The sequence below is a fragment of the Muntiacus reevesi genome, chromosome 19 (genome assembly GCF_963930625.1).
Source record: "Muntiacus reevesi chromosome 19, mMunRee1.1, whole genome shotgun sequence".
Classification (NCBI taxonomy): domain Eukaryota; kingdom Metazoa; phylum Chordata; class Mammalia; order Artiodactyla; family Cervidae; genus Muntiacus; species Muntiacus reevesi.
The window spans coordinates 36,732,821-36,758,287 of NC_089267.1; the positions used below are offsets into that span (position 1 = coordinate 36,732,821).

General features: G+C 36.8%; 1 protein-coding gene across 3 annotated transcripts in view; it reads left to right on the top strand.

Moving 5' to 3' along the window:
- Positions 1-28: 28 nt before the first annotated feature.
- REV3L (REV3 like, DNA directed polymerase zeta catalytic subunit) overlaps positions 29-25,467 on the top strand; it is a 175,499-nt gene continuing 150,060 nt past the window's right edge. The window contains exons 1-2 of one of the 3 annotated variants that reach the window (XM_065911640.1): positions 417-548; positions 10,133-10,260. Coding sequence is in view for 2 of the 3 variants with exons in the window: in XM_065911638.1 (XP_065767710.1) it covers positions 410-548 (139 nt within the window). In the remaining variant the exon portion in view is untranslated. Of the gene's footprint in view, positions 549-10,132; positions 10,261-25,467 lie in introns of all 3 variants that reach the window. The other 2 variants (XM_065911638.1, XM_065911639.1) reach the window with 2 other exon arrangements.

Here is a 25,467-nt window from a genome sequence, read left to right on the forward strand (position 1 = left end):
CGCTCACACACACACACACAACCCCTTCTCCCCTCCCCCAGTGGTTGCGTCCGTGACATCATCATCATGGCAACAAGAGCTGCAGCCGGGGACCGAGGAGCCCGTGTGATTCCCGGCGGCGGCGGCAGTGGCGGTAGCAGCAGCAGCAGCACCGACGAAAGCGCGAGGGCTTCTCCCCGGTTGCCCCTCGCCGGGTGCTCCTGAGGAGGCGGCGGCAGCAGTGCCCACGCCGCCCCGCCCGCCGCCGCGGCTCGCCGTGTCTGAGTGTGAGGGGAGGGGGCCGAGTCGCGGAGGGGAGGGGGCGCCGCCGCCGCCGCTGCTGTGGGGCCGCCGCTGCGGAAGGAACCGCCGCTGCTGCTGCCGTTGCCAGGTCGCTAGTGAAGAGGAGGTGGCGGCGGCGGCGGCAAACATGTTTTCAGTGAGGATAGTGACTGCCGACTACTACATGGCCAGCCCGCTGCAGGGACTGGATATCTGCCAATCCCCCCTCACCCAGGCCCCTGTCAAGAAGGTGCCGGTGGTGCGAATCTTCGGAGCGACCCCGGCAGGTAAGCGGGCGCGGGGCGCGGGCGGGAGCGGCGGGCGCCCGGGCAGCTCTCCCCGCCGCGCACTCGCGCGCACGCCGCCGGCGCCGGCCCTCTAGGCTGATCGCTGCCGCGTCTTCCCTCCCCTTCGCCCTCCTCGCCTTTTCCTCCCGAGCGTGACAAGAGGCGCAAAAATGTGGGTCCGCGCGAGCGTTCCGCCCCCTCTTCCCCCATCCAACCCCAGGCGGGGAGGCGGCGGGCGCCGAGTGTTTACACTGCGTGCGGCGGTCGGGAGCCCGGTCCGCACTCGGGGTCGCGCGGGCAGGCGGAGCGGGCGTCGCTCTCGCCCAGGAGGACTGGGTCAGGTGGCCGCGCCATGTCTTCCGTGAGCGGGCGCGCAGGGTCCCCCCTCTGAGGTGGGTGACTGGTGGGACCTCGGACACCCTCTGCGTCTCCCAAGTGCCCCTTGCTGGAAACGGCTTGAGGAGTAGGGAAGTGTCAGCTCTGTTGTCAGTCGCTCCTCGTCGCCTCTTCTTATCAGCGCTCTCCTCTGCCCCTTCTGGAGATGCTGTGGGCTGAAGAGTGGCGCCTGGGGCCAGATAATCTTTCTCATTGAGGTGACCATGTGGTTCTGCTGTGAGGGCAGGTCGTAACTCTGGAGTTTCAAGTAAAGCCTCGGAGTCTGGGGGCAGGGCTCCGTCCCCAGGTGCGTTGCTTTCAGGGAAGTGTGTATCCGCGGAAGTAGGAAATGCATGTTTATGTCGCCCAGTGTAAAACATCCCACTTCATAGCGTCAATTTCATAAGAACCACAGCTAAGCCCAGCAAGGCAAACATTAAAGCAATGTCTCTATGCTGGGTTGTAGGATTGCATTTTAAATACACGTACATTTAAGACAATACGCTTTTTAATACGCTGTTTTGTTTTCAAAAACTATTTCGAACAAGTGGGGTGGGGAGACAGAAGCTACGTTCTCAGAAGCTCTTGGGGATTTATGATAGTATAAGTAGGATAGTGGCCAGATTTGCAAGATTTTAAATTGCTTTGCTTTTCTACACGCTTTGAACTGCCTATGTGAAATAATGGAGCTGCCTCCTAGAAAGAGATGCTCTCTAGCTATGTACTGCCCTATGGGATTTTAGATAGCATTTCCCACTTGATGCTCCTTGCATCACCATTCATCTTATTACTACAGTCAGTTTTCCTGTGGGCTATCAAGATAATAGCACTTTCCAAACTCAAGCACTCATTCTAAGCAGTTATCTTTTAATGTGAATTCTCTTCGTTAAAAATTTCAGTGTTGTTAGTGAGATTTGATAGAATGGTATTTGATATTTCTTTTTAAAATAGTGACAAAGCTTTTGATGATATGGAGTTTTTAAGATGGGGCATTTGAATGCAGTTGAAAGTGTAACACCTGAAACTTAGAGGCTGGAGAATAGAGGCAATAAAATGTTTTGAAGGATAGATTTTCTGCCCTTTTAAGTATAGTGGTGCTGTCTTTATTTCTAATTGGAATTTCAGTGTAATATACTATTTTTTTCACTTCAGGTACAGAGGAAAACTAAGATAGTGATGTTGATATAACTCTCTTCAGCCACATTTTGAAATTATCAGGGGACGTGCTAATACTGTGGCATATACTAGGTATTACAATTTATATGGTTTGGGTTACTTTTCTACACATAATTCTTTTTTCTACACTAGTCATTAAATATGTATCGTTGAGTGATTTGCAGGCTTTGTTTTATAGACAAGTTTTGTTTGTGGAAAAAAAATTTCATTGTGAGCTAGTAGTAATTTTATTATATTAAAAATCTTTTAAAAATAAAGAATATGGTGTACATTTGTTTCTCAGTATTAAAAAAAGACGTGAACTAGTCTGTAGAAAGAAATACATATTCTTTTCTCTTGGCCATCTTACAATAGATTACCAGCATCACTCCCCTTTAAAAAAAAAACAAACTGGATTTTTAAAAATACACCTTGAAATGTATAATGTAAATCAGTTTTTTTGTATATACACTGAAAGATACAAAACTTGTTACAGAGAATTTCAGACTTTAAGTTGTTAAGGATTATTGAATTGGGTTTGCTATAAAATTTTTGTGTTTCCTCAAAAGGTGAAAAATTTTGATGTCACTGGCATACATTTAGAGTTTACAGCTTTCAGAAATCAATCCAGCATTTCTAGCATGTAAAATTAATGTTAATAAACATAAACAAAAACTATACTATTATCTGCTTCTGAATTCTCTCCCCAGAAAATCAGTCCAGCCACCTAGTAAAATAAATTTTGAAAATAATATAAAAAAGAAGTCAATTTGGTTCTCTAGTTTGAAAGCTAGAATTTTTAATGAGAACAGATCTATTGTTTGAAATCCAAACTATGTTTATATATCTACTAATTAGTAAAAATTAATGAAAAAGTGTAACATGGTAAATCTATGAAATTAAGTTTTTCCTATATAGTAGTTAATTTTGGGAGTCCTCAATTTCTTACGTTGGTTTGGAGAAAATATTTTTAAACTGAGTTTGTGTTTCAAGTGAAATTGTGAAAAATAGCAGCAGAAGAAATCTTCCAAATAAAGTGACCATTTCAGATGCACATTGTAAAATTTTGAACTGATTCATTTATTAGATTTTTACTAGTTCAGTTTTTCTATTATTGCATGAAAAATATTTTTCTGCTTTAGAAAACAGTCCAGTTGACTTCCTATTGTCCCATGTTTTGAGGGCATATTTGAGTAATTTAAGAAATAAATTTAGTGTCTTAGGTTTAAAAGCTCTCATATCTTAGTTGGTGAAATTTGTAAAGGTGTTTTAAAAACTGGTACATTCAGATTTGAATGGTAAATCCTGACTGATTTAATCCCTTTCTTATTGAGGATATTGGTTCCTGAGAGAATCACTTATATTTTCTATATTAAGTGATGGAATTATTTTTAAAAACCCAAAAACATCTTTTGCTTTTTTCCCACTCATTTAAAAGTGACTTGAGTATTGTGGAGGGAACCCAGGTTATACCTAACTACAGTACAAGAGAGCGTTTTTTATTTTTTCACTTAGATTTGAATATGGGTGTGAGTGCTCTAGGATTTCACTTCAAAAAAAAAATCCTAGGGCTTTACTATGAGGAACTGACTCAGGTGAATCTGGGAAGCTGCCCAGTTACCACATCCCAACTCTTGCTTATTAGTTGCCTGATGTAACTCACTTCACGTCGAACTTAGCTTAGATAGCTTTCTCAGTTTTCTCAGCATCAATTTAAAACAGAATTATCCTTTCAAAAGCTTCCCTGCTGAGATGCAGAGGAGGAGTAAATAGAAGAGTGTGAGCGAGATGTTCACAAAGCAAGTAATTAAACAAAGTAGGCCAAACAGACTATAGAGGGAGCTGCTTGACTTTAAGATTACTGTAAGGAACTCTGCCATCATCCCCTCCCCCCGCCCAGTCTTCCTCCAGCTAGTGAAATATCAACAACTTAGATGACAAATAATTTCTCTAATAAAAGTCTTGTTTGTTCATAGCCCCTTTTTTTCTAAATCATTTAACAATATTTTAACATCACACGATGCCTATTTAGTATAAATATTAGAAAGATTTTTCAGTAGCACTACTGAGATGTAGTGTTTTCCCACAAACACAATCAATCACTTTAGTAGGTATCTGAAGCCCGAGTTGCAAATTTTATGAGGTTTCTGTATTACGCTTAACTTAAATAACTGTAAGTTAATCAGAAGCTTATTAAACAGGAGTCCTCTAAAATCTGTGGACACAGTGGAATCTTGTAATATGTGATTCAGTTCATTCAGTGAACACTTAGTGAGAACTTAGTACATATCTTGAGATGTTCTTTAAATGGCGTCATTATGAACAACTTTTACCCTCCACAAGCTCACAATGTAGGAGAGATGATAGATATGTAAACATAATTCAAACATAGTTTAATTGGAATATAAAATGTGTATAAGACAAAGTGGGGACTCAAAGAGGACACGTTCAGTGACCACCTGGCAGGCCAAAAGGGGAGTCAGGGAAGGCTTCATGAAGGAAGTATGGATTAAGTCATTTGAAAGGAATTTCAAAAGAATTTAAAAATTCTAATAGAGGAACAGATACAAGGTAATTTGCAAATGAAGAGAAGACTGCTCTTGGCCCAGTAGCTTGGCAACGCATAGCAGAATCCTTGAAATGTTTTTTGACCCAATAATTTTAGTTTTAGGGATTTTGATCTATGAATGTAAATCTTTTGACAGAATCTGATTGTCTTTTGAATCCGTCTATTTCTTTCATTATCCATCACCACCCTAGTCTAAACTACTAGCATTTTTGTATGCGTTTACAATAGCCGCCTAATCTTGGCCTACCCCAATCTATTCTGTTCCCCTCTAATCTGTTTTCTACCCTGTAATCAGAGGCATCTTTTCAAAATGCAAACCTTATTATATCCCCTACTACTTGGTATGCTTCATAGGTTTCCACTGCCTTTAGGGTAAGGACAAAGCTACATGTCTTATGTGGTGGCGTCTACATGTCTTACAAGGTCTTGCACAGTTTGGCCCCTACCTCTCTATCCAGTCATGGCTTGGGCCATGTCCTTCTTGCCTTGCTCTTTATGTTCCAGCCACATTGACCTTATTTCAGTCCCTTATTCTTGCCATGCTCCTCCCACAATGAGGCCTTTGAACCTGCTGTTCCCTCTGCCTAGAATGTTTTTCCTTTTCCTTTACCTAAACTCCAATTTATCTTTCCTCAGGGAAGCCTTCCCTACCATAGACTCTCAAAGCTTCATAAACTCTCCTTCATAACACTTGCTGTAGTTGTCATTTTTATATACTTAGGAGATTAACGCTTGTTTTTCCCAGTTACCTCCATAAATGCTGGTAATGTGTTCCTTTTTGCTCACCATTATACAGCCAGTGGTTGCTTACCAGAGCTTGAAACTCAAGCATTTGTTGCAAGAATTAATAGATGATAGGCATAACAGGGAACCACCCCAGATGTTCAGCAACTGAGAAGTGGTTACATAAATTGGGCATATTTAGTAGAATTTGTCTCTAAAATCATGTTTTCATGATTGTTATGTAAGTATAATATAAAATAATACAGGAAAGTCCTATCAGTATATTATGTTAGAAAAATCTGTTTATGAAATAATAATTTATTTAAAATGCACCGAAATATAAAGGTTGCTTATCTCTGGGAGGTGTATTTTGTATTTTTTAGCTTTTCTGCAGAGAATGTATTGATTTTATAATTTGGAAAAAATATATATACAAAATTAAGGAAAAACTATCAGAAATATGAGAAGAAGTCTTGAGTTTGATATTGGGCTCCCAAATAAGTATCAGCTAAAATATGTGATTGCATGATGAAAGTGTTGAATTTGATTATATAAATCCAGTTTAGGAACTGCAGAATTATTCTTATATTAAAAAAGGCCGATAATTTCTGGTTTTATTATACTCATTTTTATGTAAACTGATTTTAATTTTAAAATGTTTTGCAGAGTAGCATGTCTTTGACACGGTAAAATGAAATAGCAAGGAAATAGAGCAGGTCAGAAATTGACTTGTATGTAAGAACTTAAGTGTATGATAATGGATGCTACCTTTCCTATTAGTAGGGAAGAAGATTCTTTAATACTGAGTGTTGGAATAGCTACTTAGTCATCTGGAAAAGTAAAAACTTGGCTTCCAGATGAGTCAGAAGATTTAAATGTAGAAACAAACAAAGAACGTTAAGATAATTATTTTAATCTAGGAATGGTGAAGGCCTTTCAAAGTATGATACAGAACTGAAGCCAGATTGCTGAGTTTTACAATGTAAAGTACAATTCTGTATAGAGACAAAAATCGTAAAGTTAAAAGAGAAATAGACTGGTAAAGCTTACTTGTATACTTTTCACAAAAGACTAGTTTCCTCTTAATATACAAAGAGCTCCTAGAAAATAATCCAGTAGAAAAAGTGAGCAGAGATAATTCTTATGAAAAGACATGTGATTTTATTATAATGAAGATGTAAATTAAAACTACAACATACCGTTTATCACCTAATTAGAAAAGATTGATTGTACAGTATAACTTGAGGAGGATGAGAGAAGGGGAAATGGGCATTCTCGCATATTGCTGGTGGGAGTATAAAATGTTCATTTTCCATGGAAAACAATTTAGAAGTCATTTTCAGAATTTAAGTTGCATGCATATTTTGGTAGTTCGTCTTCCTCTTTTGAGGGGAGGAGGGTTCTGCATTGCACAGCTTGTGGGAACTTACCCTACCATGGGTTGAACCCAGGCCCCTGGAAGTACGGAGTTCTAACCACTGGACTGCCAGGGAGTTTCTCCCTCTTGTTTTTTTATTCTTTCTTTTATTTTTCATGTACATTTTGATCTAGCAACTTCATTGAAGGATTTTAGCCTCTAAAAGATTTTATATATGTGTCAAATGAGCATGTAAGAATATTTGTGGCAGGATTGTTTGTCATTGCAAAAGGTTGGAAGTAACCTAAGCGTAAATCAGTAGTTAAGTAAATTATGGTGTATCTCTTCAGTGGAGTACTAGGCAAGTCTTTAAAGTGATGAGGCAGTACTACATGTACTGCTCTGGTGCCATGTCCAAGATATGTTAAAAGGAAAAAAAGCAAAATGCAAGGCTCCATATGTGGTATGCTACCATTTGTGTGGCTTAAAAAAATATGTATATATACACACACAGACATATATATAATATAAATTAAATATTTATATGTAAATGTATATTTATAAGTAAATATATATTGTATATATATGTACATATATATCTGAAAGGATACATGAGAATTTTGCAACAGTGGTTACCTCCAGTGAGGGTAAATTGGTGGCCTACAGGACAAACGTGATAATCTAATTTTTTTTAAAGTATACTCTTCAGTAACTTTTGGAGGTTTTTTGCCCTGTGCGTGTGATATTTACTCAAAGTTAATTTTTTTAGATTATGTTTTGCTTGCAACAGTTGGTAAGGAAGAACAAAAATACAAGGTCACAGTAGTCATAAATATTTAGTTGTCAAATGGTTACTGCAGTGCTGTTTAATTTTAGTTTTAATAGAGGTCTTCTAGTTCAGAGCTTCTACTTGATGTTTTGTGGCTCTCTGGAGGTGGTCGACCCTAGTGGAGTGGAGTCTGAAGGCAGGCTGTGGGGTTCCTTAAGCAGATTGCATGATGAGCACAGCACAAGTGTTAGTCGCTCAGTCGTGTCTGACTCTTCGAAACCTTGTAGACTATAGCCCGCCAGGCTGCCTTTGGGATTCTGTCCATGGGATTCGCCAGGTGAGAGGAGTGGGGTTGTCATTCCCTTCTTCCGGGGATCTTCCCAACCCAGGAATCGAACCTGGGTCTCCTGGATTGCAGGCAGATTCTTTACCATCTGAGCCACCAGGGAAGCCCCATGATGAGCACAACCAGCAGTTATTGCTCTATTTGGTATTTTAAGTACGTTAAACAAAGTGCCTTACCATTGATCCTTGAAACCTGCTTCAGCCAACCAGAGACTGTAGCTGCCTCTTATAGAGAAGGGATCATGAAACTGTTACTGGAGTTTGTACTCTGGGTGCTTTGGAGAGTGTCGTCTGATGAAAGGACAGGGTGGCAGGGTGCTGCTCTGGGGCCTAGCCATTAGCCTGTACTTTGCCTGTTTTGGATCCGCTTAGCTGCCATTTAGCTTGCTGCAAGGTGACTGCCTAATAGCATATGTATGCTCTGCAAAAATTAAGCATCATTGTTATTTTGAAATGTTCCTAATGTGGAAAAGGTTGGATTTGAAATCCATTCATATTGCTGCAAGCTTTGTTTAATTTTCTTTCATAATTATATAAAGAATATAATTTTTTTCATCAAGCACAATGTTGATGCCTCCAAAAGACTTTGTGTTGACTATTGTGCTGAATAAATATTATTTACAATGTGAAAGGGGTTGGAAAACACTGTTCTGGTGAAATTCTTTCATATTATTTAAAGAAAACTGATATCTAGATTGAACAAATCCTTGAGTTAATCTGTGTCCTGTATCCTGTAATTGGTTGGTGTCGGGCTGGGTCTAAAAACTGGGGATTTTGACTCTCAGCCCTTAACTACCTCACACTGTCTCCCCACATCTGAGAATTGGAAAGGCCTTGGTTATAATTAAAAGACAAACCTACAGACGTTTAGAGGAGTTGTTTAAAAAAAAAAAAAAAAGCATGTACACAGTTTAGAAATCTCAGAGGGCCTCAGAAATCTCAGTGTTCAATAGTGTTTAGGCTCTTCCCGTAGAATAGGTTGTAGTTGGATTTGTTTTGTGATGATTGTAGCTCTCTCATTAAAAGATAATGTCTATAACATATATGTCTATAGATTAGTCTATAACAAGAATTTAGAACAAATATAAACAAAAATTGGTACTAGAATTGTATGTATTTAGTTTTCCAAAGAGAAAGGCGGTGGATTAGGAGATCTTTCAGAGTTCCTCTGGTGCTGTACTTAAACGTTTTCTGGTCTTACTTTCGGTTGGATTAGAATTTGTTCCATTAAAAATGAGTGAAAAATGAGTTTTTAAGTAGGTTGGGTTTAAGTAGGCTTCAGAGGGTGTTGCCATTAGCCTTATATATTCCTGAGAAATACTTCGAAACTTACTAAGATATGGAACAATGGGATGGCGTACGTCACTTTGGTACCTGACTGCCAGTGTGAATGAGAGAGGAAATAAATAATGGGAGTTGAGGTACAGTAAACTGTGGGTGAAACTGTGTCAACTTAGAGTTTCCAGATAAGGCAGGAGTAGGTGTCTTAGGAAATTTAAAGAAAAATTCTTCACTGTCTGGACATAAAGTAGGTGCATTTTGAGGCTAAAACAATGTATAAATAAAACCCTCTTAATGACAGTCTGTGTAACCTTTTGGTGTGTGGTTGGGTGGGGTATTTTTTGTTTTTATTTTTTGTCATTTTTTAAGTTTTCCAGATGACCTGTGTTTTTTCCAGTTCTCGGTAGATTTTTAAGTATTTCATTTTTAAGTGAAAAATATTTTGTTGCTTAATTAGTATTGGCAAACTGGACTGTTTTCTGCAGCAGAAATTGAATATATGCCTAACAAAGTAAATTTGGAGAAAAAAGGGCAGTAATTGTCTTTGGAAAATTTAAGGTTTTTTTGGTCCAATTCTGTTTTCTTTTTAGATGATAGCTGTGGGAAGTACCAAGATTTTGAGGTCAGTTTCCTTGGGGACAGTTATTTAATTTTCTTTGGGTTAAGAGAGCATTTGCTATATAAATGATTCAAAGAATTAAAAAAAGCGTGTTACCTCAAAAATGCTTGTGTAATATGTAACAGTTTAACAACAGTTTTCTATTTTTCTTCTATTTATTATAATTACCAAGGAAGTATAACAAGAACTAAAAGAACTATCTTATTTTGCATATATATTTATACTTCAAAGTAATTTATATATTAAATTAGGTATTGTTTGAGATGGTGAAATGAAAGACTCTGTAAGTAAGAATACATGTTGATATGTGAAAAAAATGTGAAGTTAAAACATGTTGGCATACTCCTAGTTTCTCAGAACAAGAAAATGACTAATCTAAATTTCATTTCAGAATAAAAACCAAGACAAGCCACATAAAAGCAACCTAAAAATTAATCTGTCATCATATTATTTGTTTTAAAACTATGGAATAAAATATCTGAGGAAGATTTCTCTCAAAATTGTTTTTCTCAATTTCAAGTAAGTAATTTATTTTGGTTGATATATTGGGGATGAGGGGAGGTGGGAGTGAACCTTGGCATTGAAGTTTATAAATCTACTCATCCTTAAAGTAACAGCCCAAAGATTAACCACTTTAAAGACTTCTGTGAGTCCTTTGCCCATTCCCAAAAGATCCTCTTTGGTTTCCCACAGTCCTAGGCTCCTTTCACATTGCTGATAAAGGACTGACTGCAGTGAGTGTTGTATTTGTCTGTAGGAATAGTCACATGGCACCACCCTCGTGTTCCTCCTGCCCCACACTGCCCCTCCTGCCCTATTCCAGGTCCCCACTGCTGCTGAGAAACCCTGGACAGGTTATTTTATTTCTGTGAGCCTTAATTTCCTCCTCTGTAAAATTAATTTTAATAATTTCTACCTCACTGGATTATTATGATTAAATACTAGTAACCAGCAACTGTCTGGCATATATAGTAATATAACTATTACTTTCTAACCCTTCTAAGTCCAGAATCTGCCACATTACTAGGTGTATACCAGGTGCTCTTTAAATTGAGTTGAATTGGAATGAAAAATGGAATTTTTGTAGCATTTATTCATTCCTCACAATAGGACAAACTAAAATACCTAACACTGTGGTATAAGGCTTTTTCCAGTTGGTCACTGACTCACATGTCTATAAAGTCTAGGTAATGACCAGTTTAAAACTTGAAAAATCGTCTTTTTTTTTTTTTAAGTACCCTACCCAGACTTGATTTTTCTTTTTAAAATTGTTGATGTATACATATATAGACAGATAACTATCCAGGCCTGATCTTGCCCTGAAAAAGGGCAGTGGTAAGCCATTGATCAAGGAGTAACTACAGTTTTCCAATATTGCAGTTTAAGTTAAGTGTATTTCTTATGAAAAGAGCCTTATTTTCTAACGTCTTTTTTTTTTTTTTTTTTTTTGGTTTTAAATGGTGGTAGAATGAGTTGGAGGTGTCTGTGCCCGAGGTCATTGCAAAGGTGACAGGAGGAACTATTGCTCCCTTTTTTTGCCTTTTCTGAATTTGTAACACCACACAAATTGAAACCTTTGGTTTTTAAACCCATTTAGAATTGTGAAATGTGGACCAAATGAATTTGTTTTTGTTTGGAGTTTCAGTTTTCTTCATTTAAAAATATATATATATATATATTTATTTATTCCCAGGTTTTGTTTTGCTTTTTAATAAGATTGTCATTTTTTTTTTTAAATGAAGTCTTTAGGAAGATTTTTCAAATTAATTTTGGTGTATCACACTTTGGTTGATGATGTTTAGTGGTTATAAAATAGAAGCCCAGTTAGTCAAAAGAGCTTAAGTTTACATCATTTTACTAACAGAGGTTATAGATCATCTATTAAGCTCTTACTGTGTGCCTTATTCTAAGTGTTTTAATTTTCACAACTCTATAAAACAAGTACTTTTATCCCCATTTTACAGTTGAGGAAATGAGGCATGAAGAGGTTAATTAACTTTTGCCTGAAGTTATTCAGCTTATGTTTACTTCATAACATGTGAGAACTAAAATGAGGGAATATGTACTACGCCATTAGCTGCATAAACAGAAGAAGCAGGGAAGCAAAATCTGAGATGTATGTCTCCTAATACTTCCAGAATCTTATAATAACCATTATTAAGACATTGATCATGAATGTATTCTTATTCACTGATTTTTTTTTGTAATAAATATACCCTACAACTTTGTACTGACCCTGTTTTTCCTGAGCAATATTAATGTCTCCTTTCAAATTCTTTTTCCCATTTGGACTGAATTATTTTGTTTTTATGTATATGTGTTTGTAAGGTGATAGTAGGGCTTTACTATAATATCAGTCTGATACAAAAATATTTTTATAAGTTAATTTAAACAAATAGTATATGAATATGTTCTTGTGAAATTTAAAAAGCAGAAAACAGGTAAAACAAAAATTTTCCTTGACCACTAATCCTATTCACCTCCCCACTGGTATCAATTTTTATTATAATAAACCTCCCCAAAAATTTAGTGTATAAAACAATAGCCATTTGTTAGCCCATAATTCTGGCATGGGCTCAGTTCAGCAATTCCACTCCTGCTTCTGGCTGGGCTTGCTTATGTGGCTGGGTCAGCCGGGTGGTCATCTGGAAGCTATTTGGCCTAGAATGGCGTCACTCATAGTCTGGATATTGGTGCTAGGGTGAGGGGGGAGATGTATGTGTTTCCAGCAGCTAGCCTTCAAATTATGTAGCCAGGCCCAGAGTTGGTGTGAGAGGAGTTTCCTAACTGTGTGACTCATTAGGGGACCATTACTGCTAAAGTATGCTATACCTCTATTGCTTGCTGACTCATTTTTCCGGAAACATTTGTAAGTGTACAGTGCCTTGTTCTTGAAAAAGTATAATGTTTAAACAATTAATTTACCAATTCAGATAAATTCAGTTAATTTCTTATTCTCACTTGTTTTACACCATTCTGATCATCCCTCAGCATCATTCTTGGTCCCATTCACCCAGAAAATTTAATTGAACCCCCACTAAGTGCACAGTAAGCTGTCATGAGGTGAGCTCAGGTGGAGCAGTACTGTTGTCAATACTCCTACTTCATCATCCAAGTTTCATAAACTTATCTACCTGTCTGTTTCATTTTATGAACAATATTCTATAAAAGCAGATAATTACAGTTGTTTTTTTTTTAATGACCAACAGCTCACACAAGGCTGAATATATCTTGTGTACTACATTTTAAAAAATGTTTTAGAAAGATAGTCCCAGTAAGAAAAACTACAATACAGAGGTGCTTTCTGTGTTATAGTTTCCCACCAGCAATACTGAGACTTTTTCCATATTTTCACCAAGGTTATGGTCTCAGATATTTTGATCTTTATCAGTCTAATAGATAAAACATATGGATCTCTGTGTAGTTTTAATTTGCATTCTTTTATTATAAGTGAGATTGAGTGTCCTTCCATATATTTGAGAACCATTTGTATTTCCTTTTCAGGGTACTACTGGATTATCTTTTACCCACTTTTCTATTGTGAGTGTTGGTCTTTTGATTGTTGATTCCAAGGAGCTCTTCATATATTAGGAAAATTGGTCCCTATCTGTGAATTGAGTTACAAATATTTTTCCTAGTTTGTTTGTTCTTATGGTAAATAATGTTTTAGTTGAATATTTTTTCATTTTATAAAAAAGTTTGAAAAAAAGTTTGTATCTTAAATGAGGCTTTTAGAAAAATTTAGTTTAATCTTGGTTTAAGTTTTAGGTATGGGAATAGAAGAAAACTTCTAGAACTTAGCTTTCAAAACTCTGACTTAAAATGAACAGTTTCAGAAGGATCCTATCTTCAGTACACTTCTTTCTCTGCTAAGTTTGGTTCTATCATGAGAACCACTGATTTTGACAGACCAGTATAAGAAGTAGGATCATTCTTTGGAGGGTAATTTTTAGATGATTGAATATATAGCATAGGTGAAAAATACATTTGTGTTGTTACTTATTGTTAATAATGTTGCTTTGAGTCTTGTCTAGTACAGCGTGTATGTTTTTGTGTGTGTAATATGTGCAGTATATACACACATATATATAGTGGTAGTGTTTCAAGTAATGCTCTCGTATAACCCTTTATCTCTTTAGCCGGCTTTTACCTAATCAACCGTGTAGCTATATGAGGGTGGCTACATTAGGCCAGCACTTTTCCAGTGGGCCACAAAGAAGAAAGACAAACAGACTGTGACCTTTTTTGAGAAGGCAAAATAATGCTACCCATATCCTAATAATATCCTGTATTTTTAATAACGTTGTAAGGAGCTAGGAAGAGAATAGCAGAGGCATCTATGATCTGTGCAGCATCTGACATTATGGAATACTTTGACTTCTTCCCTTGAGTTCTATATAAAAGTGAATTAGAAAACTGCAAGGCTGAAGAGATTAGCATGTTTTAAGTCATTTAATGTAGTTTTTAAAATTGACAAACCTTCTTCATGATAGTTTTACCCAAGAGCGTCAAAAAAGCAAAAGCAAACAGGAATCCTTAAGTAATTTATAGTGGGAAATGGTAGAAAACCAGTTTTTTGCCATGCTTTAGGTACTTTTTAATTTTTCAAAGTTGTTGAGGTCTTCTTTAGGGTTTATAATATTTTCAGTGTCTTTATAAATGTTTTGTTGACAAAGTTTTCTATTTATTTGATAGCAGATTGTTGCCCTACTATTATTTCCTTGATTAATTCTTTTTTTTTAAATTCTAGTATTTCTGAGGTTAATACATCTCACACTGTACATTTAACACAGTTTTTTTTTTCCCCTGAAAAGCTGGTATTAAACTGATGGTACATCTTATAATAGATGACTTCCTGAAAAAAATGTGACATTTCATAATTGATTTTCATTCTCTACTTATTTTTAATCTAATAGGTCATGAAACTTTCCCACTTTATTCTTCGTTTTTTCCTTGTATTTCTGTTTTAACTTTTGTACATTTTGATGTGTTATTTGGCACATAAAGCTTTATAACTGATATGTCTTGTATAACTACTTTTCAAACTAATTGTACTGAAGAATCATTTTTTTTCTGATACTTATTTAAAATACACTAAAAGTACTAGAAAAATGAAATGAGAAAGAAAACCCAACAAGCAAAATACAAGCTCCCTTTTTTAATGAATATTAAATAGGTATAGAATTCCCCTCTCAAACTACTATAAGAGTTTCTAGTTTGATACTTGTCTTGTTACAAAATCATAACAAACAGTTCATTCATAGACTGCATTTGAGTAGCACTATATTTTTTTTTAATCAGCCTAAACTCTGGTTTCTGTTTTTTGCAGCACAGACTCTGTTTTATGTGTTTATTAAAAAGCAGGATGCAGTAAGCAGTTTAAAAAACATATACAGATTTGTAGCTTTAATTACAAAATTTGGGAACAAATAAAAAATATTTTCTTTTATGTAATACAAGGAGTTTAGCTTATTTTAGATTTTTGTACTGTCAGTTTTCCAATTTTTAAGACTATCTTATAAACGTTGAACGTTTTAAGCTGTGTATCTTCTCTTTAAAAAATCTTTAGTGTGTGTATTAAATTTAAATAGAGCAATTTAAACTGACCTCCATGTATTAATTTGGTGTGGAGCACCACATGACTGAGCAACTGAGTGCAAGCGTGACACCACTGCTGATCTATTTATCCCATACTACTTATACCCATTCTTGAGCTCCAGGTTTGATTGATTGATTGATTGATTTTGGTTGCCTTAAATACATTTTCAGGTACCATTTTTCATTACAGATTCATTTCTTTGGCAGTTTAAGAAGATGTGCTTAATGTTTGTATAAACCCCAGGTTTATCCATCTGTGAACAAGAGACTGTTTATCTGGTCCTGTTGTTTGCAAGTTGACAGAGTATGGGAAGTCCAATTGATTGTCTTCACTTTTGCTTATAAACTGATAGAATTGCCCTCCCAGTTATACAGAGCTAGTAGTTGAGCACAACCCACTTCGATGAAAACATTCATTTTGTGTGCCCCTACTGGACTGAGGTTTGTTTTCCCCCATTCTGGCTGCACAATCTCTGACATGTGGGAGCAGACTTACTCTGGGATCACTTGTGGTGCTTTCTGTCTGTCTGTGTGTCTTTCTCTCTTTACTCCAGAGCATCATATGAAAGTCTCCAGGTTATGAAAGCCCTTATAACTTCTGATGATTTTTATCAGTGATGGAAGCTCATTTAACATCCAGAATGAAGAGAGCTGTTCTCCAGTTTTGTTGATAGTGAGAGTTGTGTTTTTAGAAGAGATGAAGACAGAGAGGTACTGAGTGGGAAAATACAACCCAACACATCTTAGAAAGTTTTTAGTAGGGGGCCAGTTTCTCTTTGAGTGGATTTTGTCTCCAAGGGGGAGAATAGCGCAGCATATCTTAAATATTTTGGTGGAAAACTGGAAGAGTTATTTTGTATTCAATTGATTCTAAGATGTTTATCTCCCCCTCCCCATTTTTATAGCTTACAATCTGTGGTTAAAGAAAGTCAAAGTGTTAGTCGGTCAGTCGTGTCCAACTCTTTGCGACCCCATGGACCGTAGCCCACCAGGCTCCCCTGTCCATGGAATTCTCCAGGCGAGAATACTGGAGTGGGTTGTCATTTTCTTCTCCAGGGGATCTCCCTGACCGAGGGATCGAACCCAGGTCTCCTGCACTGCAGGCAGATTCTTCACCATCTGAGCCACCACCTCTGCTGTGCTTAGTTGCTCAGTCCTCTCCTACTCTCTGCGATCCCCTGGAATGTAGCCCTTCAGGCTCCTCTATCCATGGGGATTCTCCAGGCAAGAATACTGGAGTGGTTTGCCTTGCACTCCTCCGGGGGATCTTCCCAACCCAGGTTATTGAACCCAGGTATCCCGCATTCAGATTCTTTCATTTGGTAAAGAATAAGGGAAGTTATGAAGCAGTGGTGCGCCATATTTAATTGGAAGTATGTTCTTTCTCAGTTGCATAAAAATTAATGGTGTCTTAAAATCTTTGGTATTTTGGATTCAGTGAAATATATTAATAGCTGTTTAGCTTAGTAACATTCTAACTTTAATCTCCTCACTTAGTGTGAGTAAAGAATTGATAGCTTTTCTTTTTTTTTGGACCGTTTTGGTCTTAGGTTAACTCTCTAGCTTTGTTCACCTGGAGATGATAGAATGTCAGTTGTGTAACCGAGCAGCATTGGTTTTAGTGAGAATGAATCATGGTTGGTAAAGTACATGTGGGCTGGAAGGACTGTGAATAAACTGTGAATGTTAATACCAGTGGGAGACAACTGCTTTGGGCTTCCCTGGGTATGATAACTCTTATAGTTGAGCAAGTTTACCGTGAGTCTGGGAATCTTGTCTGTAGATGAAGATGGTGATTACTATTCAGTATTTCCAAGCTAAGTTGAATACTGCAGCAGCCTTTGTGATTTCATTCCTTTTACTTGACCTGCCACCTGGAAGCCCAAAGGGAAAACTCCCTGAATTGGTATGAAAACTCCTGCTGAAGAGTAACTACCTGATACTGCCTTGCTGGCATATTGTTTCACGTTTTATATCCTGCCAAGTATAACCGGTATCTAGAGTGGCCTCTTTGGGTCATGTACCTCTCAATGTTGAGGAACATCAGGGGTGCTGTCCTTTATTTGGTGATTTTGTTTTAACGTTTTTTTGTTTTCAATATTTGCTAAGTGAATCTATATTTATTACTTATTCTTAATAAGAATTTTAATTATAAATATATAACAAAATAATATCTATAATATGTATAGATTAAGGAATATAAAAGAGACACAGCTATAAAAAAACAGACTTTTGGACTCTGTGGGAGAAGGCGAGGGTGGGATGATTTGAGAGAATAGCATTGAAAATGTATATTACCATATGTGAAATAGATGAGCAGTCCAAGTTCGATGCATGAAACAGGGCCCTCAAAGCCAGTGCACTGGGACAACCCAGAGGGATGGGGTGGGGAGGGAGGTGAGAGGGGGCTCGGGATGGGGGACACGTGGACACCCATGGCTGATTCATGTCACCGTATGGCAAAAACCACCACAATATTGTAAAGTAATTAGCCTCCAATTAAAATAAGTTAATTAGAAAATCTTTTTACAACTCAAAATAAGAAATAGAACATTACAAATATCTTTGAAGTCTCTGATTACCTTTTCCTCTCCTATCTGTCTAATCTTTTCCTTGTTTTTCTTTAAAGTTTTACCTCATTTGTAAACATCTCTAAACAATATATTATTTGGCTTTTATCTTTTTAGAGTTACTTATGTGTATCTGTTCTTCTGTGACCACCGCCAAGCCAGCATTATGTTCTAAGGAGTCATTTATGTTGTATTATACAGCTGTAATTCATTCATTTTTACTGCTGTATAGTATTGTGTTATATGAATATATTAGTTTTATTTATTCATTCTCTTATCTTTGCACATCTGAGTTGTTTCCTGGTTTTTTTAATCCTCAGTTTTTAGCAATGCCATTATGAAAACTGTTGTACATGCCTTCTAGTGCATGTGTATAAGAATTTAGCATGTCTTCTAGTGCATATGTATAAGAATTTATACTAAGGGTGGAATTGCTGTGGTAGAATGTGGACATTCTCTGTTTTATTAGGTAATGCCCAGTTGTTTTCCAGAGTGGTTCTATCAAACTGTTTGCCCACCAGCAGTTATTAGAGTTTCTGATGTCCCTTATCTTCACCAGTATTCACATCTGTCAAACTTCTCAAGTTTTAAATAAATTCTTACAGGTGTAAATGATCTCTTTCATTGTGAGTTTGTATATTTTCTCTCAACAGTAAGGTTGAATTTTTCCATATGTTTATCATCTGCTTGATCTTTCAAATACTAAGAGGACTGTTAACAGTCTCCAACTTGTGGATTCGCCTGGTTCTCTTTCAGGTCTATCAGTTTTTGCTTCATGTATTTTGAAGTTTTTATTATGTCCTTGTATATTTAGAATTACTATGTTTTCTTGGTGAAAGGACTTGTTAATCCCTGGTAATGTTTCTTATTCTGTAAGTCTTCCTTGTCTGTTTATTAATATAGCCACTCCAGCTTTCTTTTGATTGTTTTTTAACATGGTATATCATGTTAAGGATTGTAAAGTGCCTGAGATTTTGTCTTCTTGAAAGGTAACAAGTTAAGTTGCCATAAGTTTCATAAATACTGGCTATAGACAGTAGATTTCTGACTCTCCACTTTATTGACTACTATTAAGGAGGAACCACAGGTGGAAGGTGGTTGCAGGTCAGTTACAACCTGTAGTAGATTCAAAGACAGATAACATAACAGAGACCCATGGAGAATTGTCTCCTAACATAGCTTTTCCCATCCTTTTGCTTTCAACCTACTTATGCTTTTATTTTTAAAATGGGTTTCTTACAGACAGTATATGTGTGCGTGCTAAGTTGCTTCAGTTGTTTCAGAGTCTTTGTAACTCTATGGAGTATAGCCCACAGGCCCCTCCTGTCTATGGGATTCTCTAGGCAAGAATACTGGAGTGAGTTGCTATGCCCTCCTCCAGGGGATCTTTCCAACCCAGGGAGTGAACTCATGTCTCTTATGTCTCCCGCATTGGCAAGCAGGTTCTTTACCCCTAGTGCTACCTGAGAAGTTAGACAGTGTACAGTTGGACTTGTTTATCTAGTCTGACAGTCTCTTTTAATTGATGTGTTTAGGTTATATATTTAATGTAATTAATAATATGATTGAACTAAAATCTACCACTCTGCCAGCTGTTTTCTGTCATGCTGTTTTTTGTGTTTTTCCTCTTTTGGATTACCTGGATATTTTTTATCATTCCCATCTATTATAAATAGCTGCTTTCACCTTGGTATGTTTGCGCTGGTTAATGCTTTTTGACTTTTCTATCAGTTTAGTATTAAAAGACAAAGCAGGCCGGGCTACTGTTTCAGCTCTCATGCTTCTTGATCTTACTTCTTTTTGTGTCCTAAGAAACACTGACTTTGATACCAGGTGACATGTTATTTAATTTTGATATTTATCTGCTGTTGTCGGGTTATTTATTTGTACCTCTTTTTGAAATTAATTTAGTGGTAGTCTTAGGGTTTGTAATATACATTTGTAACCAAGCAAGTCTTCCATTATATAATAGTATGTAATTATATATATATATACACACACACTATAAGAGGAGAAGGCAATGGCACCCCACTCCAGTACTCTTGCATGGAAAATCCCATGGACAGAGGAGTCTGGTAGGCTGCAGTCCATGGGGTCGTGAAGAGTTGGACATGACTGAGCGACTTTCCTTTCACTTTTCACTTTCATGCACTGGGGAAGGAAATGGCAACCCACTCCAGTGTTCTTGCCTGGAGAATCCGAGGGATGGAGGAGCCTGGTAAGCTGCCGTCTATGGGGTCGCACAGGGTCAGACACGACTGAAGTGACTTAGCAGCGTACTATAAGAATTTTAGAACTATTTACTCCAAATTCTTCCTGCTTATCCTTTGTGCATTTGTTGTCATGCAGACATATGACACTTTTATACATGTTAAAGTTATGACCAATCTAGACAGCATATTAAAAAACAGAGACATTGCTTTGCTAACAAAGGTCCATCTAGTCAAGGCTCTGGTTTTTCCAGTAGTCATGTATGGATGTGAGAGTTGGACTATAAAGAAGCTGAGTGCTGAAGAATTGATGCTTTTGAGCTGTGGTGTTGGAGAAAACTTTTGAGAGTCCTTTGGACTGCAAGGAGATCCAACTAGTCCGTCCTAAAGGAGATCAGTCCTGGGTGTTCATTGGAAGGACTGATGTTGAAGCTGAAACTCCAAATCTTTGGCCACTTGATGCGAAGAACTGTTGCATTGGAAAAGATCCTGATGCTGGGCAAGATTGAGGCAGGAGGAGAAGGGAACAGCAGAGGATGAGATGGTTAGATAGCATCACCGACTCAATGGGCATGAGTTTGAGTAAACTCCAGGAGTTGGTGATGGACAGGGAGGTTTGGCATGTTGCAATCCATGGGGTTGCAGAGTTGGACACGACTGAGCGATTGAACTGAATACATGGTATCAGAACTCAGTACATCTATTTTTGCTTCAGACAGTTATCTTTTAGAGAAATTACAAATAAGAAATAAATGAGGAAATTTACTTTCATTTATGTCATTTCTAGTGTTGTTGATTTCTTTGTGTGGATGAAAGCTTTTGTTGCTGTCATGTTCCATCTGCCTGAAAAACTTCCTTTATAATTTACTATAGGGCAAATCTAGTGGTAGTGAATTACTCAGTTTATTTTCTGAAAGAGAAAATATTTTTCTCTTTTATTTTCCTTCATTTTAATAAAATATGTTTTGCTGAGTATGAAACTGTAGATTGCCTTTTTTTCCTTTAGTACTTAAAAGATGTCACTCTAGGGAATTCCCTTGCACTCAAGTGGGTAGGATTTGTTGCTTTCACTGCCAGGGCCTAGGTTCGATCCCTGGTTGGGGAACTGAGATCCCACAGACTGCATGGTACAGCCAAAAAGAAAAACAAGATGTCATTCTATTTTTAATTCTTTGATTCTCTGTATATTAAATGTTCTTTTTTTTTTGGTTTGCTTTTTAAGATTTTTCTCTGACTTTGAATATAATGTATCTTTACTTTTGAAAATGCTGTGTCTCTTTGGTTTTCTTTGAGCTTCTTGGTTCTGTGGTTTATATCTTTTAGTTTGGAAAATTCTCAATCATTACCTTTTTTTTCTTTTTTGACCTGTTCTCTCTCTCTCCTGTTTGTGTGATTTCAATTATATGTATGTTGGGTCATAAAATATTGTCTCATAGCTCTTGTATGATTTGTTGTGGGCTTTTTCTGTTTTTTCCTATACTCTCCTCACCTCCCCATATGATGAGATTTATCTTTAGAAAAATTTCCTTAATGATAATAGTTGCTGTTGCTATTCCTTAAGTATATGTCAATAGGTGAAGTTATGGAATAGAGGCATATGCTTTTTAGCATGTACTGAGATATTTTAGATTATTAGTAAAAGATAAATTTGTAATAATTTTTACCCCAATTTAAACTAATCTGATTAGATTCTGGGATATAGCCCAGAATTATTTAATTGTGAAGATGGAGTATAATGTAATAATCTAGTAACTTATGAAGTAAGGTATGGTTTAGTTTTTATGTCAAAGTATATTCTGATTTTTCTGTGTTAATTACTTGAAGTTCACTGGATTTTCATTCTGAATTATGTTGCAGTTATAACTTTACATACTTACTTTGGAATAACAAAATAGTATTACATATTACCAGGTAGCTAGACCCAGATGTTTGTTTTACTCTCTTAGGACTGTGTGGAGTTACATACACATGAGGTACAGTATAAGTAAGAATCTAACATTATTTTGCTTTGTTTTTGTAATCTGTTGTTTGAGAAAGTGGTTTGGAACTGTAAATAGGATGCCTTTTAAAGGAGAGATTTTTTAAGATCATTAAAAATCAATAAACCTATTAGTATAAATAAAATGAACTTAAAGGTTCTTGAAGGTGAAAGAGGAGAGTGAAAAAGCTGGCTTAAAACTCAACATTCAAATGAGTAAGATCATGGCATCCAGTCCAATCGGTTCATGGCATATAGATGGGGAAACAATGGAAACAATGAAAGACTTTTATTTTCTTGGACTCCAAAATCACTGTGGACAGAGACTGCAGCCATGAAATTAAAAGACACTTGCTTCTTTGAAGAAAAGCTATGACAAACCTAGACAGCATATTAAAAAGCAGAGACATTAATTTGCTGATAAAGGTTCCTCTAGTCAAAACTGGTTTTTCCAGTTGTCATATATGGATGTAATAGTTGGACTATGAAGAAGACTGAGAGCCAAAGAGTTGATGCTTTTGAACTGTGGTGTTGGAGAAGACTCTTGAGAGTCCCTTGGACTGCAATGAGATCAAAACAGTCAATCCCAAAGGAAATCAACCCTGAAATATTCATTGGAAGAACTGATGCTATAGCGCCAGTACTTTGGCCACCTGATGAGAAGAGCTGATGCATTGAAAAAGACCCTGTTGCTGGGAAAGATTGAAGGCAGGTGGAGAAGGGGACAGCAGAGGATGAGATGGTTGGATGGCATCATCAACTCAATGGACATGAGTTTGACCAAACTCCTTGGGATAGTGAAGGACAGGGAAGCCTGGCGTGCTGCAGTCCATGGGGTTGCAGAGTCAGACACAACTAAGTGACCGAACAACAACAAAAACCAAAAAAACTTGGATATTTTTCAGAGTAAAAATTTTTTTAGTGGATACAGATGCTTTAAATCATCAAAAGTGATAAATTAGACTTACCTATTTTTTTTTTTTTAGTAATGTAGATGAATAAAAAGGAATATTACCTCAGAGGAAAGCAAGATATGCTTCTCAGTTTTTCATCAATTGAGGTATGTCAGATTTAAACCCAGAGAAAGTCTTTGGATATGTCTGCTTCAAGTGTCTAAAAGTTTAATCATAATAAAACCTTGCATTATCATTTGAAGCTTAATAGTGTGGAATGGGTATATCTTTTAAAAAAAATTTTGGGGGGAAATAAGCTGGTTCATTGTAAACATTTTTATGTGATCTCAGCTTTACCGAAAAAAATTTCTTTTTGTTGATAAATTTTAACTTGTCACAGAGAGTAGAAGTGTTTTGTTTGACCCAGGTTCCAATAATTGGCAGATTTTGAAATGTGGACATCTCTAAGTTTATATTGGAGAATAGCCACATAAAATGACAAGGAGTCAAATGCGTAAAGCATTTGCTTTCTTGGCAGAATGCCCCAGTAAGATACAGATTCTTTTTAAAAATTGAAGTAAACTTGATCATGGAGAGTTTCTTGCTTAGTATGTTAATTTCCTACTATAGCCCCACCAGATATTCAATAACAGAGAGTCAAGGTTTTGCTGACAACTGTGATTCTTTCTGGCTCTGCTTTTGCAGTTGTAAAACTGGAACATGGAGTTATTTTTCCTCTGATTAAAAAAAATGCTCTAAATCACTTAAAAGCAATTGGAAACCTGATACTACACATAAATGTGTACACACACACAGCGAGAAAAGTGAAAATGCATGGTGTTTTTTTACTTCTAATTTTTTCTCAATAATTATTCTTTGATACTCCTACACTATAAGAGTTTAATAAATATTTATTTTAAAAAAGAATTAACTTCTCTGGATGTTATGTTAATCAGATGACAAATCCTTACATGTAGATTATGAACTTTCAAATCCATTCTCTGTTCATTTCTATTGTTAATGCTTTGATTGAGGTCTATCTCATTAATTTTTCTTGGACCATCATAATAGCCTCTCACCTTGCCTTTAACTTAGCTTCTTTTCACATTCAGCCCTTATTATGTAACTAAAGTGATATTTCTTAAATCCAGATACCATCCAAATGTTGACACCGACAGTGGTACAGGAAAATAGGTGAAAAATTGCTAATAACCTAAATATTTAAAAATAAGGGATAGTTACACCTAAATGGTACCTATGGTCTGCTATGCAGTCATCGAAAATCTTTACTAAGAAAGAATAGAAGGGAGAAATATCCACTTTTATAACTAAAGTGAAGAAAATAGGCTTCAAAGTAGTTTGTATAGTATGATCCTTCTACTTAAAAATGTATATTAACATAATATTAAGTGAGAAAAACAAATACACCAGAATGTGAACTCTTTATCTCCAGCTGGTAGAATTGAGTAATGTTTTTCTCTTTGTGTTTTTTAATGTCTTTTGAATAAAAGCACTTTTTTAATTAGGGGGAAATTAAACAGATAAACTGTTCATGTGATTCTCCTGTTTGAAGTCATCAACTTCCCATATTCTACAGAGGTATTTCCCCACAAGTAGTCCCTGGATATATCACTGCTTTATAATCACTGGGTGTACTCATTAAAAATAAATTTCTGGGGTCTTCCCCCAGGCATATGAAATTAAAACCTTTGGGGTTATCCTGGGAATGTGTACTTCTAGTAAGAGCCATCTCTGATTTTTATTCTTTCTGAAGTTCTCAAGTTGGCCTGCAGTATAAAGTAAAACTCTGGATGATATAGAACTTTCCCATATCTGACACCTGAGTGCCTTTCCAGCCTCACCTCCCTCCCCAGGCACTTTGCTTTTCAGTTTGAGCTGCTTGACCTAGTTCAGATGTGTATTTCATGGCTCTGCATTAGCGCTTACTACCTTAAGGAGAGCAGGAACTCTGGTGGTTCTGGATGTGGAGTGCTTGGCATAATTTTGTCCCTCTTGGACTGTTTGATGACTGGAATGACCATGTGCATCCTGAGAGTTTTATCATTTTTTAAGACTGTCCTAGAATACCACCTCCCTTGGGAAGCTCTCCTAACTTCAGTCTACCCAGAGTTGATTGCCCCTTTGTGCCATCATTGTACTTTGTATCTCTCTTAGAGCAGTTATCATGTTGACATGTCTGACTTCTCTGTTCAGAGCGTAAGTTTCATGAGGGTACAACAGTATGCTGTCAGTCTTTGTATCCTTAATGCTGTTGCCTAGATATCCAATAAAAATTAGTAGAAAAAACTCAGGATGGAAGGACAAATTTTGTGCAATTCAATGTGTAAGAGGTATCTAGAATAGTCAGATTCATACAGCAAGAATGTAGCAATAGATTAGTGGTTACCAGGGGCTGGGGGAAAATGGGAAATAGGAATTTGTTGTCTAATAGGTACAAGAGTTTCAGTTTGGGATGA